The 16,954-nt window shown below is 48.9% G+C and overlaps 2 protein-coding genes across 3 annotated transcripts in view; one reads left to right on the top strand and one right to left on the bottom strand.

Moving 5' to 3' along the window:
• TNKS (tankyrase) overlaps positions 1-5,061 on the top strand; it is a gene marked incomplete at both ends in the record, with an annotated part of 135,473 nt that extends 130,412 nt beyond the window's left edge. For both annotated transcript variants that reach the window (XM_081999713.1, XM_081999712.1), the window contains 4 exons: positions 1,006-1,111; positions 1,974-2,160; positions 2,889-3,045; positions 4,975-5,061. In XM_081999713.1, coding sequence (XP_081855839.1) covers positions 1,006-1,111; positions 1,974-2,160; positions 2,889-3,045; positions 4,975-5,061 — 537 coding nt within the window. The remainder of the gene's footprint in view (positions 1-1,005; positions 1,112-1,973; positions 2,161-2,888; positions 3,046-4,974) is intronic.
• Positions 5,062-10,999: 5,938 nt separating this feature from the next.
• On the bottom strand, positions 11,000-15,703 carry DUSP4 (dual specificity phosphatase 4; the record flags this gene model as incomplete). The annotated part of the gene is made up of 4 exons (XM_081999118.1): positions 11,000-11,385; positions 11,595-11,814; positions 12,171-12,307; positions 15,319-15,703. 4 exons carry the CDS (start codon positions 15,701-15,703, stop codon positions 11,000-11,002), a joined length of 1,128 nt encoding a protein of 375 aa, XP_081855244.1.
• Between the last annotated feature and the right edge of the window lie 1,251 nt (positions 15,704-16,954).

Raw genomic sequence — 16,954 nt, 5'->3', positions numbered from 1 at the left:
CTTAAAGGAGTCTGAAGAACTGATATTGAAGATAGAAGTGGTGAAGAGCCTGACTTACAATTCACAGCCTGATTTAATTTCAGAGATCTGTAACTTCTGTATTTGATTTTGCAACACAATTTTTTTTTTCTCAGTGTAGTCTTTTCTTGCCTTTTTAAAGGAAAGTTTTGGGGAGGGAGGGAGGATGAGCATGACTTAATAAAAAGTTTCTATCTCCCTATGCTACTTTGCATCTTGACGCCTTCTTCTTTACCCCTGCCAACGAGAAAAATACCTTCTACAAGCCCTGGCATATCAGAAAACGGAGTGTTGTCTTTCTGAGGGGAAAGTACACTTTCTGGTTCCTTTTTTGGGGGAGGAGGAAAGAGAGGAAATTAGAACAGAACTTGGTTCCTGAGCTCCAGCAAACCCTTGCTGTATATCTGTTTGAAAAGTAAGCCTGTGCAGAGCCTTTGCAACTTGGTCCAGTAGATCATACATCCTGAAGCAAATTCTGCTTCCATCCTACTCCAAAACAAAGCAGAAGTCCTTTACAGAAGCCACAGTGGTATTAGAGCTGGAATGATATCTCAAGATAGATTGAACAGCACATCTCCTAACTTCTTTCCTCAGAAGTTGTTTCTTTTCATAAAAATTCAACATAAATGACACAGCAAGTTTCAAAAAGCTACCCCAGATTGTTCAACAGAGGTCAAAGCAAAGAGGGAAGGAGTTTCAGACAGTTTGTAGTTCTTGGTATTTACAAGCTCTGAGGGAAGAAGCCTGAGTCTTCCTTAAACCAGGGAACTTGGGCTGCAGTTTCACAGTAGTTCTAACCATCTGTAGGCATGTGCTACCGACTTGTTTGAAAGACTTCAGCCCTGCCTGCAGAACAGCCATGGGGTTTCTTTATACCATTCGTGTGTCTTACTCTTAGTTTCCCTGTCGAATTTATGCAAACTCTGTGAAACTACATTCAATTTCAATTACAATTCAAGTATGGTTGGGCTTGTTGTACCACTGCAGATTCAAAAGGTCGTGAACAAGAAGTTGAGAGAGAGATTCTGTCACAGGCAAAAGGAGGTCTCAGAGGAGAATCATAATCATCACAATGAACGCATGTTGTTTCATGGTAAGGAAGTGATCTCTATTTTTATGTACTGGTAATTAAAAAAAAGGCTTACAAGGACCCACAGGCGATGTTAATGTTGCTGTGTCACCATCCTCTACAGTAATTGTATTTCTGCACTAGAAATGCAGGAGTGTGGGTGTGGTGGAGTTAGTCTGTGTGGTTACCACAATCTGAACAGCTACACTAGATAAAAAAGATTAAAAAAATTAAAAGATTTTAAAAAAAAAGTCTTTTACTAAGCCATATCTTAGTCATTTCCAGTAAAGCTGCTGGGAGGATGTTATATTGCTGTGAGAAAGACAGAGTATCTTCTGAAAGAGAGGAGCAGCACACAGTAAAAGCGTTCTACCCTGGCACTTCAGGCAACCATCAGGGAAAGGAATCAAAACCAACCATGAGTTTCAGCAAGATGTTCTCTAGAAGCATCCAGAAGTGCTTACAAGTGACAGTTGCCTGAGGGTCCTCCTGCACTAGATCCTTCTATGATTCTGCGTAGGAAATTGGTTTTGGGTATGATTGTCCTGACATCTTGCCCCATCTTAACCAGTACTAACTGCCGGAGAAGGTGTGCATTGAAAAGATAAATTGCGCTGAAATGTGGGTGGGGGGAAAAGCCATTTAGCAAGATCTGTGAAATGAGTAAGAAATATGAGTCACACGTGGGATCTTGGTATATAATGATAAATCCCACACATCACTGCATCCTGCTGGGTATCGCCCCCTTCCAGCTGACTGAGCACTCTTTCTGGTTTTTAATGGTCTGTTTGAGGCAGGCAAGCTCCTTTTGACATAGAGTCCTGTATTACTACAGAGCTTAACAAGTATGTATGACAACACAACGTTTTGTGTCGTTCTGTTCTAGGATCTCCTTTTATTAATGCTATCATTCACAAAGGATTTGATGAAAGGCATGCATACATTGGAGGAATGTTTGGAGCTGGAATTTACTTTGCCGAGAACTCTTCAAAAAGCAACCAGTATGTGTATGGGATAGGGGGAGGAACAGGCTGTCCCACACACAAAGACAGGTCCTGTTATATCTGCCACAGGTATGAGTCCAGCAGAGTTCTTTGTATGTAATTCTGGCTGTCCTGGTTTTATGATCCTGGCACAGGATGAATTGCAGGGAAAGAATAACTTGAGCTTGGTCATGGCAGGAAAAATGCAGTTTTCTGCTTGTCAAGGCTGAACAAAAAAGGATATAAATGCAGCGAGTCCCACTGAAAGGTAAAAAATTACGTCTAAGCATACAATGAGTATAAATCTAAGTGAATTATGGCTCAGGAAAGAGGTTTGAAACAGCAAGTTTGAAAATGAAGAGTCAGAGGAAAATAGCAATTAAACTCCAGGCACTCTCAGAACAAAACTGCAATACAAAGTGGTGGTCAGCATTTTGTTGTTCTATGGATCAGATCATTTTGTTTTGTGCTGGAGTAAACAATCTGCTTTTTGCACTTTGAGACCTGTCCATGCCCTGCTGGTAGGAACACAGACAGAGTTTCAGCGTCTTTCAACAGCTTTATGTAAAATGAGCTAGAACAGGACTCAATGTGAGGGCTAACCAAAGCATGTGTTTTTCCTTCTGCGTGTCGAGAAAGGTTTTTGTGTGTGTGTGTGGCAGGTTTTATACAGCCTTAGAACTGGTTTCTGAAAGTATTTCTCCAAAAAGCCTTGAGAAATTAATTGTAACAAAATAAACTCAAAAGTCTGAAATCGTTCTGGAAACATGCAACTCCTAGTAAGATATTTTAAAATTACGTTTTCTTTTTTCTTTTAGACAAATGCTCTTCTGTAGAGTGACCCTTGGAAAATCCTTTCTTCAGTTCAGCACAATGAAAATGGCTCATGCCCCTCCAGGGCACCATTCTGTTATTGGCCGGCCAAGCGTGAATGGACTTGCGTACGCTGAATATGTTATCTATAGAGGAGAACAGGTACGTGGATTTGTGGAAGGGCAGAGCTTGGAGCTGGAGAGGAGATGTGGCTGGTTTCCCATACCAGGTGTGCTGTGATAACCTGGTTGATTAGATTTTAAATTTTTTTCATTTAATGTGGAAATAAACAGTGAACTGTATCAAGCCAGCAAATGCTACTCCTTTCCACTGAGCTGCTCTGATTTATACCATGCAGAATTGCCTAATTCCTCCGTGCAGCACTGCTAGAGTCTGTTAAGAGTTGTAGTTTCTCTCAGGAGGCACTGATTCTCCCATTGCATTTTACTGGCGTTACTGCAGTAACAAGAACACATGCATTTCTGGGGCTCTTGTAGAGAATGAGGACTGTGGGCTTTTTACCTGTAGATTCCCAGCATGACAGTGTCCCTGTCTGCCAGAGACTACCTTTAAACGGCAGCTGAAGTAGCACAACCATTTTCAGGAGGTGATTTTTAATCTGAATAACCCAGCTAGACTCTTACTGTAGAAAAGTGGTCTGTTTACTACTCTGGAGGGCTCCAAGAGTATATAATAAATTCAGGTTTGAAGGAACCTTGGGGAGGTCACCTAGGCCAGCCTCTTGTTCATGCTGAATTCAGACCAGATTGTTGAGGGCTTTCTTTGACCAGAGAGGTCTTGAAGGCCTCTGAGAACAGTGTTTCACAGCTTCTCTCAGCAGCTTGTCCCTTTGTTTAATTACCCTCAGAGCAAAAAATAAGTTTTTTGTATCCAATAAGAACCTCCCCTGTTTTTTAATCTCATTCTCCTGCTGTGCAGCTCAGAAAAGAATCTGGCGCTCGTTTCTCAGTAGCCTTCCATACGTGATGGAAGATGCTGTATGTCCCACAAAGCCTTCTCTTTTCTGAACTGAACAAGCTCATTTCCCTCAGCCGCTTCCTGTTTATCCTGTGTTCTCTCCCCCGACTATCTTATTGGTCCTTTGCTGAACTTGGCTCCAGCTTGTTGCCATATTTCTTGTATTGGAGGGCTCAAAGGTTGTATGCAGTTGTCTAGATGTGGTCTAGTGAGTACTGAATGAACAGCAATCATCGCTACACTCAGTTGACTGGCTACACTGCTGTTGATGTACCACAGGATGCTGGTAGCCTTTATTGCTGCCAAGACGCACTGCCGATGCTGCTTTAGCTTGCTGTCAACCAAGGGCCCCCAGCATCTTTCAGCAGAGCTGCTTCCTGTCCTGCAATGTTATAAGGAATTAGTTCATCCCAGGTGCGTTTGCCCTTGGTGGATTCAATGAGGCTTCTGTTGGCCTGGTCTCCTCTTGTCTGTCTAGGTTCCTCTGAATGAGGCCCTGCCCTCAGCAACTTTAGCTTTGTTCTGGAACTGAACCTTCTACCAGCTGTCTTGAGAAAACACTGGATAGATACCTGGGTTACGTGCTTTGGATGTGCCAAGTGTTTCACTGCCAGTAAATGCTTATTGGTCCTTCGCTGAACTTGGCTCCAGCTTGTTGCCATCTTTCTTGTGTTGGAGGGCTCAAAAGTTGTATGCAGTTGTCTAGATGTGGTCTAGATGCTAGCAATTGCAGGTCAGTGAGCATTTTAGGGTCGGACTACATAGGTCATCTGAGATTTTTTAATAACTTACAGGTGCTGACTGATCTGTAGGATTAGCTGACAAGGAGAGTAACTCTGATGGTGAATTCCTGTTGCACACACATTTTCTGGCAGTGTCCGCACGGAAGAAACCTTTTTCTTTCTCCTAGTATATTAGCAAAGGTATTAACTACATTGAGGAGTTCCCACTGAGTGTTGGCTAGGTTTGCAATCTTTTCTTTTGCAGTCTGCAAACATAGAGCTGATTCTTGCACTGTCCTTCCTGATCACAGTTTATTGAAATCCAAATGTGAACTTGCTGAGCATACCCTTGCATAAAGCAATGCTTTTTTTTTCTTGATTTAACTTTCAGGCATACCCAGAATATCTCATTACATACCAGATTGTGAAACCAGAAGCTCCCTCACAGACAGCAACAGCAGCAGAGCAAAAGACCTAGTAGCTACAGAGCAATGAAGAAGGATGTGACTTCAATCTTGGACTGGATGGATACGTGTTTCAGAAAATCAGTATCATATAAAATCCTTAACAACCTGGAAATAAGCTGTATGTCTTTTATAAAGCATTGGTGTCTTGATGAATAGGATATGAGTAACTCTTGCATACTCAACTGCTACTGTTCCTTTTGAGGAAAGTTTACAAGGGACTGCCTTTTAATAACATATCTCAGGCTCCTAGTCTCTGCAGTCACCATGTGTAAAGTAATGTTGTTTTGATCTAGACTTTGGGAACATTATTGTGCAAACGGAAATCTTTATCAATGCCATCTCACATGTTAAAATTTCAGACACTACTATAATAGTTATTTTATTTGCAGATAAATTGCATTAAGCCCATAATTTTCTTTTCAGCATACGCCAGTCATTTTATGTTTGCAGGAGATCTAGTCAGCTATTTATTTTCCTTTTGTATTCTGAAGTTGAGCCGGAACCTTCTTAAAGATATTTTGCACAAAGTCGATTTGACTAAAATCATTAACAATGCAATATGAATTTCATCTGAGAAGGGGCTAGGTCCAGTTCTTCAATAATAGGGGTTTTTTTGCACACCTCTGAGCAAATGGTAATATGAGTGAGTGTAACTTTAGAGTGGAAACAAATTGTGTCAGTTTTCTGCTTTGTCTGAGTTTTCTCGGGGAAGCCCTAGGAAGTATTTTCAAGGGTAAAACCAGCTCTTGTGCTTGGAACAACTCCATAAAGCAGGTCAATGCCCTCTGCTGGCATCTCTAAAAGAACATTTTATAAGGCTCCTATTAAGAACTTGCAGTTTGTGAAATGTTCTCCAGTTACAGCAGCGTACAGTTTTGCTGGATATAGGAGGTGAAACATCAGAAGATTGCATACACGAGGGCATATCTGGTTCATGTCCCTCTCTAATCTGAGAAGAAATAAATGGGCTTCAAACTGATAAGGGAGAATGTATTATAGCAGTTTCATGTCACATCTTTGCGTGTGACATCACAGTTGAAGGGCTTAAGGGATTTACAAAAATAATAATTTTTTTTAAATATTGATTTTACATTTTGATGAGAACAAACTTTTAAAACATCAGTTGGCAAGTGGATTTGTATGCAGGTATACCAGAGAACAAAGCTAGGATTTATTCACTCTAATCCCCTTCGCTGCAAGTTCCCAGGTTTATTTCACTGGGTAGGAGAAAGTTATTTTTAAGCATTGCACAGCACAGCATCAAACAATTTCAAAAGTCCCCCACATGGAGGATATGCATTTAACAAAAGCAGAAGCAGATTTCTTTTTTGTGTTGTTTTTACAACTTCAGAGCAAGTTGAAAATAGAGATGTTTTAATTATTTTCTTAATAACCAATACCAGGAGATGTGCTTCAGTGTTGAGCATATAACAACTGGGAAAAAAAAAAGAAGTTCCTTTGAACACAACACACTGTACATTTCCCTGTCAAACAGCACTGTTTAGTATCTGATGATCCAGTTCATGCATTCAGGTTTTATCCCCCTTAAAGCAAGGAAACGACAGAATAGTGTGCTTTTTTTAGTTTACAAAAATACATGTGTTCCCTGCAAGTGTGATTTTGCTGACACATTTGGATAAAACAAACTTAAACCTGAAGAGCTTTTCACTTTCAGCGCTAAGACACAAAATTTTCATTTTTAACATTAAGACATTAATGTTGAAGCAAGTTATCCTCACAGAGGAACTTCACCCACTGTAAAATCATTCATTTGATACAATCTGGCTACCTGCGCATCATCTGTTTGTAATAAAACCTTGAAAATAGCAATACTCCAACAGATCTTGAATTTGGGGGGTTATTTTTCTTGAGCTGGCAGTGGATATATGGTTCTCGCTTCATTTTGTGACCTGAGTGAAATATGTAGCTTCGAAGTCCAAGCCAGGCTCTAGCCTAGTTTTCCTTTTAATCAAATTTCATTGATAAAATTGGGTGCTTGTATTTTGGCTACTTGTTTAATAGTGTTAGGATTGCAAAGATCACCACTAGGCTTTGGAGCTTTGTATTCATCATTTAAGTTTGGGATTTGTTTTTAACTTAGTTAATAATGGAGTGGGGGATGTGCCTATCTACACTAGGGTTTCAGATAGCGGTGAGAGTGGGTGTTGCTCACCATCCCCAATTAGACATAGTTTTAAATGGTAAAACAGTTGTGCTGCTTAGGTGAGCAAAATGATTAATGTGGGTGTGGAAGTTAAAAGCTTTACATCTTTCAAAAAACAAGAACAAACGTAAAAAACAAAAACCCCACCAAGCCCGCACTAGATTCTGTTCTTGCTTGTTGTTTCCTGTGTGCTGATTGAACTAATGGCTAGTCTGGATTCCTTCTGCGGCCTTGAACTTCTAGAGGATAAAAATACTGTCCAGTATCTTTGAACTGCCAGTGTTTGCGTATCTGATGTTCTGTGCAGAGTAAAGGTGCTGTGTGAGGAAATCATTTTGCAGTGGTTTTTGTCTCGTAATGACGTGATCTCGTGTCCGTTTGTGGCCAGACACGGAGGAGTACCCGGGCCTGATGACGCGTGTGTGTGTTGTAGAAACCTGTGCAGGGGTAGCGTCCACCTCTCCTGGTGTATGTTGTTGTAGCTCCTCTTACAGTTTAAAACAAAGTGAGGATCTGCCCATCAATATCGAAGTCACCTGTGAAAAAGCTGGTTGTGGTTTTGGCAGTAGAGCTGCAGTTAGCAGGTTGTTACGGTACAGGTGCTGCTGCTTTAGCTGAGGGAGTTAACTTGATGCCTCCTAATTCTAGAGAACGGGACCATAAAAACAGCATTGCCCCCATAACCAGCCAGCTGCTGCCTCCTGAGAAATAAAGATGTTTTTAGACTTCCTGAGAAGAGCAGTCCCCTGGTGATGGGATGCTCATTTGCAGTGTTGGGTCACCAGCAGAGGCACGGTAGGAACTGAGGGTGCCGGAGCACGCTGGGCTAACCCATCTCAAAGGCTTGTGAGCTTGGGCACCTTTCACTGGCTCCCGAAAAAGCTATTCCCACTGGGACAGAACGTGGTGTCTGCTGGGGAAAGGGGGAGTTGTCTTTCAGCCCTGTCGATTTCTGTCCATGTCCCTTTGAGGCAGCATTTTGAAATGTCTGTGCAGTTTGTGACGGGACCTTAATGGGCAAAACAGAAAGAAACTTCACCACACAGCAAAGAAGGGAGGGTTCTGCTCTCCATTGCTGAAATTGTTTCCATGAGACAGATAAATTAGGTACCTGGTGCAGAGTGACATTGCAGCTGTCAACAAAACTTCTGTTAGGATTAAAAGCAGAGAGTACAGTACCTTAATAAGGTGTATCTTATTTTCTCATCTTTGTTTTTATCTGCCAATCTGTTTTGATCCCAGCTCCACGGAGACTGTTAGAAACCTCTTGTACTAGTTCTACCATTTTGCGGTCACTATTGGTCTGTAGTCCAAGGAATGAGCAACGTATTCTTCTAACCTCAGTTTTGAATGTTTGCATGTGATGCAATTGAATCCCACTGCATTATGCAGGAGGAATTTATTTTGCCTGCAAACTTTTGTACTTTGCTTGTTGGTAACGGAATACCCCAAAACAAAATTCCACACCGAAGCAAAAAGAAAGTCCCGCAAAATGTTCTGCACTGCTGGCTTTGGTGGGAAGCAGACACAGAAGAGGCAGGTGGCATATGGGACGGAGTAGCTTCTGGAGAAGGGCACTTCCTTGGCTCTGGAAACCAGCTGATCCTACTGTTTGTTGTAGGTTAGAGGAGGTGTCTGCTCCCCATGAGTGCATGAAGTGCTGAGGGACACTAACACGTCGTGCCACTGCGTGGCCTGCGGGAATTACTTAAGGCAGTGGCCAATCTTCTCCAGAAAGACTCCATCCCTGCAGTGAAGTCAGAGCTCCTGCACAGTACGTGCTCTACCCAGAATTTCCCCATGGGACTGTTAACAGAAATTACCCAGAACAAATTTTTCCAAAAGATGGGTAAAAGGAAGGGTCCAACCACAAAACAGATTAGTTTGAACATTGCTAATCATTCTCAGAAGCTGAAGGTCAGGAAATGTGTGAATTTATTTTTAATGGGGTTTCTTCTTCTCCATGCTGCTTCACCACAGAAAATCTAGCTCTGAAGTCTAAAAGGCGATGCACCTAATGCATGCGTCAGTCATTTTAAGCCGTGCTGCAGCCCTGCTGAGGAAGATGTGGGATAGTACAGATCCCGTTCTTGCCACAGGTAGCGAGCAGCTTGTGAACCTCCATAGACTTGAATCTACTGATGGTCAGAGGTGGTGGCTTTGGCACAGGCCAGAGCCTGCGCCTGATCTTTCACGGAGCGGCAGGATGTGCACGCGGAGGTGGAGTGGCACTGTTCCCACCTATCTGAACATGCAGTAGATGTGAAACTTAGAGGACCAGGGGACAGCATATGCCTGTTAAAGCTTCTGAAGCAAGGTGAGCGAGCCTGTGAATCAGTAGGGAACATGAGAAATGGGTGTGTTTCCCATTACATCAACACATATGCCTGTCAGGTTGTATTACCTGACTGGTTTTGAGATATCTATCCCCATCTTCCTGCACCTGATAGTGGCAAATTCTAGTATTGGTTCCATTAATTACTAATGTAGTTTGATTAGAGTCTCTGTATTAAAGTCAGTTTTGACACTTTGTTGTTAACATCTGCAGAGCTTGCTTCAGCTTTGGAAATTGAAATGGGGATTTTTCTGTGCCACAGTCCTGTAAGCTTGTGTATCTTCATTCTCTGCCAGCCCAAATGGCAGTGTACCTAGGGGTTGAGTTTTTTGACCTTTTTGGTTTTTTATATAACTTGTTTTCATACCTAGCCCTGTGTTTCCTCTCTTGGTTGCCAATTACATGGAGCTGGGATATCATTTATTTATTTCTTCCTTTACCCTCTCTCTCAGAGATGATGGGCAGGTTTCTCAGCCTACCTACATGGTGGACTTTAGGTAACATCTCTGTAACAACCGAGTTTGATCTATAAATGTGCTTGGCTAAATGTCTGATCTGCAATACTTGTAATAGTTTAAAGTTCAATAAATACATTTTTAACAGTTTCTCTGTGAAAGCTGAGTGTTTGCACCATCTGCTATTCTGTCTTGGTCTTAGGACAAACCTGTGCCAGCCACAACTGTTGAAAACGGTTTTATTTTCATTTTCTCCCTCTGTCAGGCAATAAATAAAAAGTTAATTTCTAAAAAAAAAAAGGAACAAAACCATACATATGTACATCAGCCACACAGGCATCTTGTGTGTTGGATTAGACTGGGGGGGAAGGAGGGAGGTAGGGTGGGAAATACAGCTCCAGGTGGGTTGAAGATGAGGCATGTTCTAGGCTTGGACCAAAAGCTGTAGCATCGCCTCCCCGGGCACTGGCATGGGTGAGGCTGACTGCAGGCAGCCCTGTGCCACCACTCCTGCTTGTCACCCAGTGTAACTGCCTCAGGTAAGCAGCACCCACCCCTGTCGATTCGTGCAAGGGGGAAAGACTGCTGCACAATAAAAAGAGGGGATGCTCCCCTTTCAACCCGGGGGAGCTTAGGGCAGAAATACAGGGAGAAAGGGGTATTTTTTTTTTTTAAAGAAAAAAAGAAACAAGACAACAAAATAGGGATGGAAAGAGATGAAGACCAGGCACTTGAGGAAACCCAGTATACTATTTTTTCCCTCCCCCAAAGAGCCTGGACAATGTCAGGGTTTGTGGCTTTTACAACTTCCATGCTTTCAAAACATAAAATTAAAAAGCAAAAAACAAACCAAGATGAGGTAAGACATTTCTCTACGAAAAAGACTTTGAGTCCAGGGTGAACGGCAGTGTCCAGCGCTATTGCTTAACCTCACGGGGCTCCACCTGCCCCCTCCACACCTGGCACTGGCTGCCTGGCTGGCCTCAGCCCCTGAGCTAACAGCTGGGCGACGTGGTGATGGGGCTGTGCAGGTAGGGGAGGCTGCTGGGGGTGGCATGGACACCAACAGAGACTGGGAAGCTGAAGACAAACTGGGAGGTGGGGGTGGAGGTGGCCTTGCCCCGCTCCCGCAGTGTCCCCGAGGGGCTGGCAGCTTCCACTGCGCACGAGGTGGCCAACACCTGCGATTCAAACTGCAGCAGCTGCCCCATGAAGCTGAAGTTAGGGGAGATGATGCTCCGGCGCTGCTTGACAAACTCAAAGGCCTCCTCCAGCTTGACACGCTTCTTCATCATCAGGTAAGCCAAGCAGATGGTGGCAGAGCGGGAGATGCCAGCCTGGCAGTGGACTAGGACCCGGCCACAACACTCCTTCACCGAATCTGGAGGGCAAGAGGCGATGAGATGCAAGACCAATGCCCTTCCAACAAAGCCAAACCTGCAGGTGTTGGCTGACCTCCCTCCCACCAGTGCAACAAATGGCCTGGACCCTGCTGGACCCCAGTCCCCCCTGAGCCAAAGGCTCGTGGTCTTTGAGGCAGGAACCTCCCCCCGCGTGAAACGGACACGGCTGCTCTGCACAGGCACTCACCAATGTACTCGATCGCCTCCATGAACCAGGAGCTGATGTCAGCTTTGTGGTTATCCTCCACGGGGATGCACTTGTACTGGTAGTGCCCCTCAAAGTGGTTGGGGCAGTCTGAGGAGACGTTCAGCAGGGCTGTGATGCCCAGTGCATCAAGCATGTCCCGCCGGGCAGCGTGGTAGGCACTGCCAAGGTAGAGGAAGGGAAGGATTTCCACAGGGCCACCCTGTTACAGAGAAAAACAACAGATAGGGGGGTGACCAGGGGACAGAAGTGGGCAGGACACACATCCAGATGGCTTGGAGGCCCTGAGCAGAAGCTGCCTTTCTGAGCGCTTAGACCCATTTCAGCCCTCCTCCTCTTCATCCCGTTCAGGAACGGGCAGGTGTGGTTACTGGGATTTGGTCTTGTCCACTCACCAGGGAGCAGAAACACCCTGGCATCAGGAGGACCACCATGCTCTCCCATGAGAGGAAAAAGAGCAGGGCTCTGGCACTGAGGAACAGCAGAGTCTCCAGCAGGACCAGGTTGCAATGCTAGAAGGAGCAGTCAAGTAGCTGAGCAGTGGGCTTCTGGACATACCTGGTCATGAAGAGGAGTCCCACAGGAACTGCAGCCCAAATCCAGCGGCTCGGCGCTGGTGGGGGGCGACACATTGCTCAGAGACTTGGTTTTTGCACAGAATTCGGGGTACTCGGAGGAGAAACGCTCATAACCCCCTGCAAAAAGAGAAGCAGCGAAGTGTTATCCCATGCTACATTCACAGCACAGCCGGAGCTGACACATCTCGCCGTGCCCTTCACCACTAGATGATGCTGCAGTGATGGAGAGTGGTCTCCTGCCCCAGGATGAGCAACCAGGCTCCTGGCAGTGAGGGGGGAATCCTTAAGGCCCCACCACTCCCTTGGAGCAAGAGCTCCACGAGCTCTGCAATGCTCTTGGCTGCCCTAAGCCTCCAGTCAAGGGGTTAGTCCCCTACCCGCCGCCAGCCAAAACCCCAGACCGAGGCCAAGGTTGCTCTCTAAGGTGATGGAGAGAGGATTTGTTGCCAGCACCCTCTGACTTTAATGGGAAAAGCTGCTCCCAGGCTGATGACTGTTCAGTTCCCAGCTTTCCCAGACACAGCATCCTGACACAAAGCACGGGGAGGTCTCCCACTTTCCCAGCCTGACCCTCCAGCCCAGAGCTCCCAAAAAACCCACTGTAAAGCCATTCTCCAGAGGGAGACGTCCACTGCCTCTCAAGGACACAGGTGTGAGCCAAACACAGAGGTGAGGACCCTGTGAAAGAGCAGCTTGGTCCTTTGACCTGCTGCCAGGGGGAGAAGCAAAGGTGACCTCAGACCTTCCTAACAGCACACAAAACGAGAGCAAACGCCATCGACTTCCCAGGATGGGGAAACTGCAGTGTTGGCTGCAAACAAACGCCTCTGGTGAGATTTCCTTCTCTCATTCAAACCAAATCAACAACCCTGACATCCTTCTAAGTCTCACCTTGAGCCTAAAACCAACAGAAATCAGGTATTATCACCACAGGAATCTAGCTAGACCAAGCCCCGGCTCCCAGGATAGCTCCTGAAGACTCCCCCCAGCTGCAGGACCTTATGGCTGCAGATTTGGGCTTGCCAGAGCACACACAGCAGGACACATACTCCTTATCCAGCCTCAGAGCTCTGAGACTGCCCTGAATGAGGCTGGATGCTCAAAAGATGAGTGGATGCAAGGGTCTCCAGCAAAGCAGCCCGCATCCCGGTGTCCTTTTTTGTTTCCTCCCCCTTCGCAAGGAGGGGGTCTAGTACCTTAAAGCAGAAACATGCATAGGCATCACTGAATTTGCACTGTCCCCCCCACCACATGAGCAGGACCGTTTGCAGGGGCTGCATTTCCAGGGCCTGACATCCCTTTGCAGCCCCGCTGGTTCGATTTGGAGGAGCACTCAAAACCAAGTCACCCCTGTTGGACATCTTCAGGAGGTCTGAACCTAAAATCCCTGGATCTACCACATCCCACTCCAGTGCCCATCGCACCACCCTGAGAAGGAGAAGCTGCTCAGGGTGATGTGCGGAAACGGGCTCCCTCAGAAAGGCAAAGCGACCCTTTCAAACTGTCAAAGATCACACAGAATCACAGAATCATATAGGTTGGAAAAGACCTTTAAGATCATCAAGTCCAACCGTCAACCCACCACCACCATGGCCACTAAACCATGTCCTGAAGTGCCACGTCTACACGTTTTCTGAATACTTCCAGTGATGGAATGTTTCTCTCCCACGTATCTCATCAGATCTAACACCCGTTCAAGCCAAGCGACACGTCCAGAGGCTCCATCCAGCAGTGTGCAGCTCCCCGCTGTGCGTGTGGGCCCTGCCTAGCGCAGGAACCACGCCGCGTGGGTGCCCATCACCGAGCAACACCCAGGCAGGCTGTTTCACGGGGAACCTGGCAGCAGCCTGATCTGCACACGACCGATCCCGGCCTCCATCGTGACCTGCACCCAGCAAACTGGCATTTGGACGTGCACAGCGCTGGGTCAGCACGGCGCCTGTGAAATCAGAGCAAGATCAAGCATTTCAGTGGCTCTGTGGTAAGTGAGGAAGAGGTCTCTTGTGCCGAGACCGAGTCTCCAGGAGCCCGTTCCTTAAAAGCAAAGGAGTAGAAGCCCCAGACAACCCCCTATGAGAACCACAGGGGCACCAGAAGCCCTCAGCTGACAAAGGCCACCCTTGAAGCATAGCGGCGTTTCCTGCCACACACGCGGCTCCTGGCACCATCACGGCTCCCGGCGAAGGACCCGAAAGCACATTGCCGAGCGAGCTTTTGCTGCGCAGGCACTCCCGCAGCCGCGTATCGTACGGCATCCTCGGAACGGCTCCTGCTGTTTTTACTGTATCTACTGTATCTAGTGTAAGGGACACGCTAGCTCCTCCAGCTATCCCGCCTCTCAACCGCTCAGCTACGCTGCACACGCATCCTCACCCCTGCTGTGAGTAAACTAAGGAATAAATTAACTCTCAGGCTGTAAATAAAAAAGGAAAACCAAAAAAAAAAAACAAAAAACCAAAAACCCCCAAAACAACCCACAGAGCTCACCCAGGAACCCCAGCTGGGCACGCCTTCCCCTAAATCATCTCCCGGCAGTTCTCAGGACCAGCAGCTCCGGCTGCTCACGGCATCTCGTTTAATACACGCCGATGCTGCGGCACGGCGGGGGGAAGCCCCGATGGCGTCCCGAGGGGTTCTGCCCACGGCGGCGGGGCGCCGGCGCGACGGCAGGTATTCGGTCCTGCACAAATCCGTCCCCGGCGCCGTGGGGCTAGGGATGCGCCCGAACAACGGGGGGGGCTGGGGGGACACGGGCGACGGACTCGTACCCCCCATCGCGCCCTTCCATCTGGCGTGGCTTCTGCCACGGGGTTTGCACCTTGCCCTCTCGGGGTCTGCGTGCCCGCCCAGCCCACAGCCGCGTCCCAGGCGGAGGCGTGGGGCCTGCCCCACCGCTCGCTCAGCCTGAGGTGGCTCAGACGGCGTTTGCTTCCGCGCCCCTCCACGCGCGGGGTGGACGGCCGCGCTGCCGACTGTCCCAGGACCCTTCGCCGGGTGTGCCTCCCACCCCTCACCCCCCAAACGCAGCACCCACAACCCACGGACAGCCGGGAGGAGGGGAAGAGCCCCGTGAGGCCGCCGGGTCCCACCGCCTCCCCCCAAGGCACCCCGCCGCCCCGCGGTGGTACCTGCCAGGAGGCGGATGTCGGCGCGCGCCGTGTCGCGGCGGAGCGCGCGCACCACCAGAGCGACGGTGCTGTCCTCGCGCAGGGCCTCCGCGCGTGGGCTGCGCTCGTCGTACACCACGACGGCGGCGTACAGCCCGGCGCGCAGCCGCGCGCGCACCTCGCCCTCGGCCGGCAGGATCTGCTCCAGGCTGACGGCGCCCTTGGCCCGCCGCCGCACGATCGTGTTGCAGCGAACGTTGAGCGCCCCGCGGATGTGGCCGGCGCTGTGCGCCAGGAAGGGGCGGCAGTCCAGCAGCAGGCACCGCCCGCCGCCGGCCTCCTCCCGGCACACCAGGCGCCGCAGCGCGCTGCCCTCCATCTCCCGCAGCCCCTCGGTGGCCACCATGGCGGCGGCGGCGGCGGCGAGCGGCGGGGGGGGGGACACGCGGGACGCCGTGCGCCCGCCGCCGGTGCCCGCTCGCGCACCCCGCGCGCGCGCGGCCGGGCGGAGCCTTTACTACCCGCCGGCGGCCGGCGAGCGCCCCCGCCCCCCGCCCCGCCCATTCATCCCGCGCCGGGGCCGCATGAATGGAGGGAAGGGCGGGCGCGGACGACGTCACCGCCTCCATTCACAAAAAAAACCCCAACCAACCGACACCCAAGAACCCTCCCCGCCAGCCGGCCATCTTCTCCTCTGCTCGTGAATGGGGGAGAGCGGCGCCGCCCCCGTGGCACCGCGGGGCAGCGGGGGGTCAGCCCCGCCGGGGCACCCCCCGGGCACCGCTGGGCACACGCGCACATACGTGCCCACGCTGCAGGGCGCACGCTCACGCACACACACACATACACACACACACGCACAGAGAGACACCGTTTGAGCGCACACACGCCGCAGAGCACTCACACACTCAGGCACACACACACTCAGGCACACACACAGAGCTGGACTGGCCGCCAGGGCAGGAGGCGTGAAGCAGGGCCGGCTGAAAGCTCTGCGGGGTCCCTCGGACTGCGCATCTGCCACCACCACAGTTTCCCTGCCAGCAGATGACAGCTCATTAGCCGCAGAGCCTTAAAAACCCCACAGCACCCCGCCTGGGAAGCAGCCCCGTGGAAGGCTCTCCCGTTTCAGTCCTCACGTGGAGGGCCACTATTTTCGGCTAGAAGCCAAAGGGGCAAACTCACAGACCCGAAGTGACCCCAAAAGGGTCTCCCCATAACCACCACCTAAGTACCAAGCAGTCATTTCACCCAGAAGTCCCCTTTTGGGCTGCTTTCAGACTAAAGCAATGCCGCAAGACCCAATACCAGCAACTGTGCTCGTCCTGCAATCAAATTCTGGACAGTCCCGTGTGAGTCTGCTTCAGAGACCCAAAGGTGCTCAGCTACCCCGCCGTGGACCTGGATGTGCTGGGACCAAGGTTAAGGGCCCAATGTTTATCCAAGCCCATCTGCCCCAGTCACTACTTTCCACAGAGGGCAGCACCTGGACAGGCAGCTTGGCTTCCCCTCCCCTGCATGCCTGGTAGCCATTTATTTGGGCCAGGCAGGGCGACACCTTGCTGTGCGCGCACACCTGGGAGGAATCCAGCCTACCACGCACGCTCGAGGCCTACAGCTGGTGACACTCCTGCGTCCCGGTGCTGCCTCTCCCCTA

This window comes from Phaethon aethereus, assembly GCF_964289735.1.
Source record: "Phaethon aethereus genome assembly, chromosome: 4".
In the NCBI taxonomy this organism is placed as follows: Eukaryota; Metazoa; Chordata; class Aves; order Phaethontiformes; family Phaethontidae; genus Phaethon; species Phaethon aethereus.
Note: the sequence above shows the minus strand (reverse complement) of the source record. Positions and strands in the feature narration are given on the sequence as shown.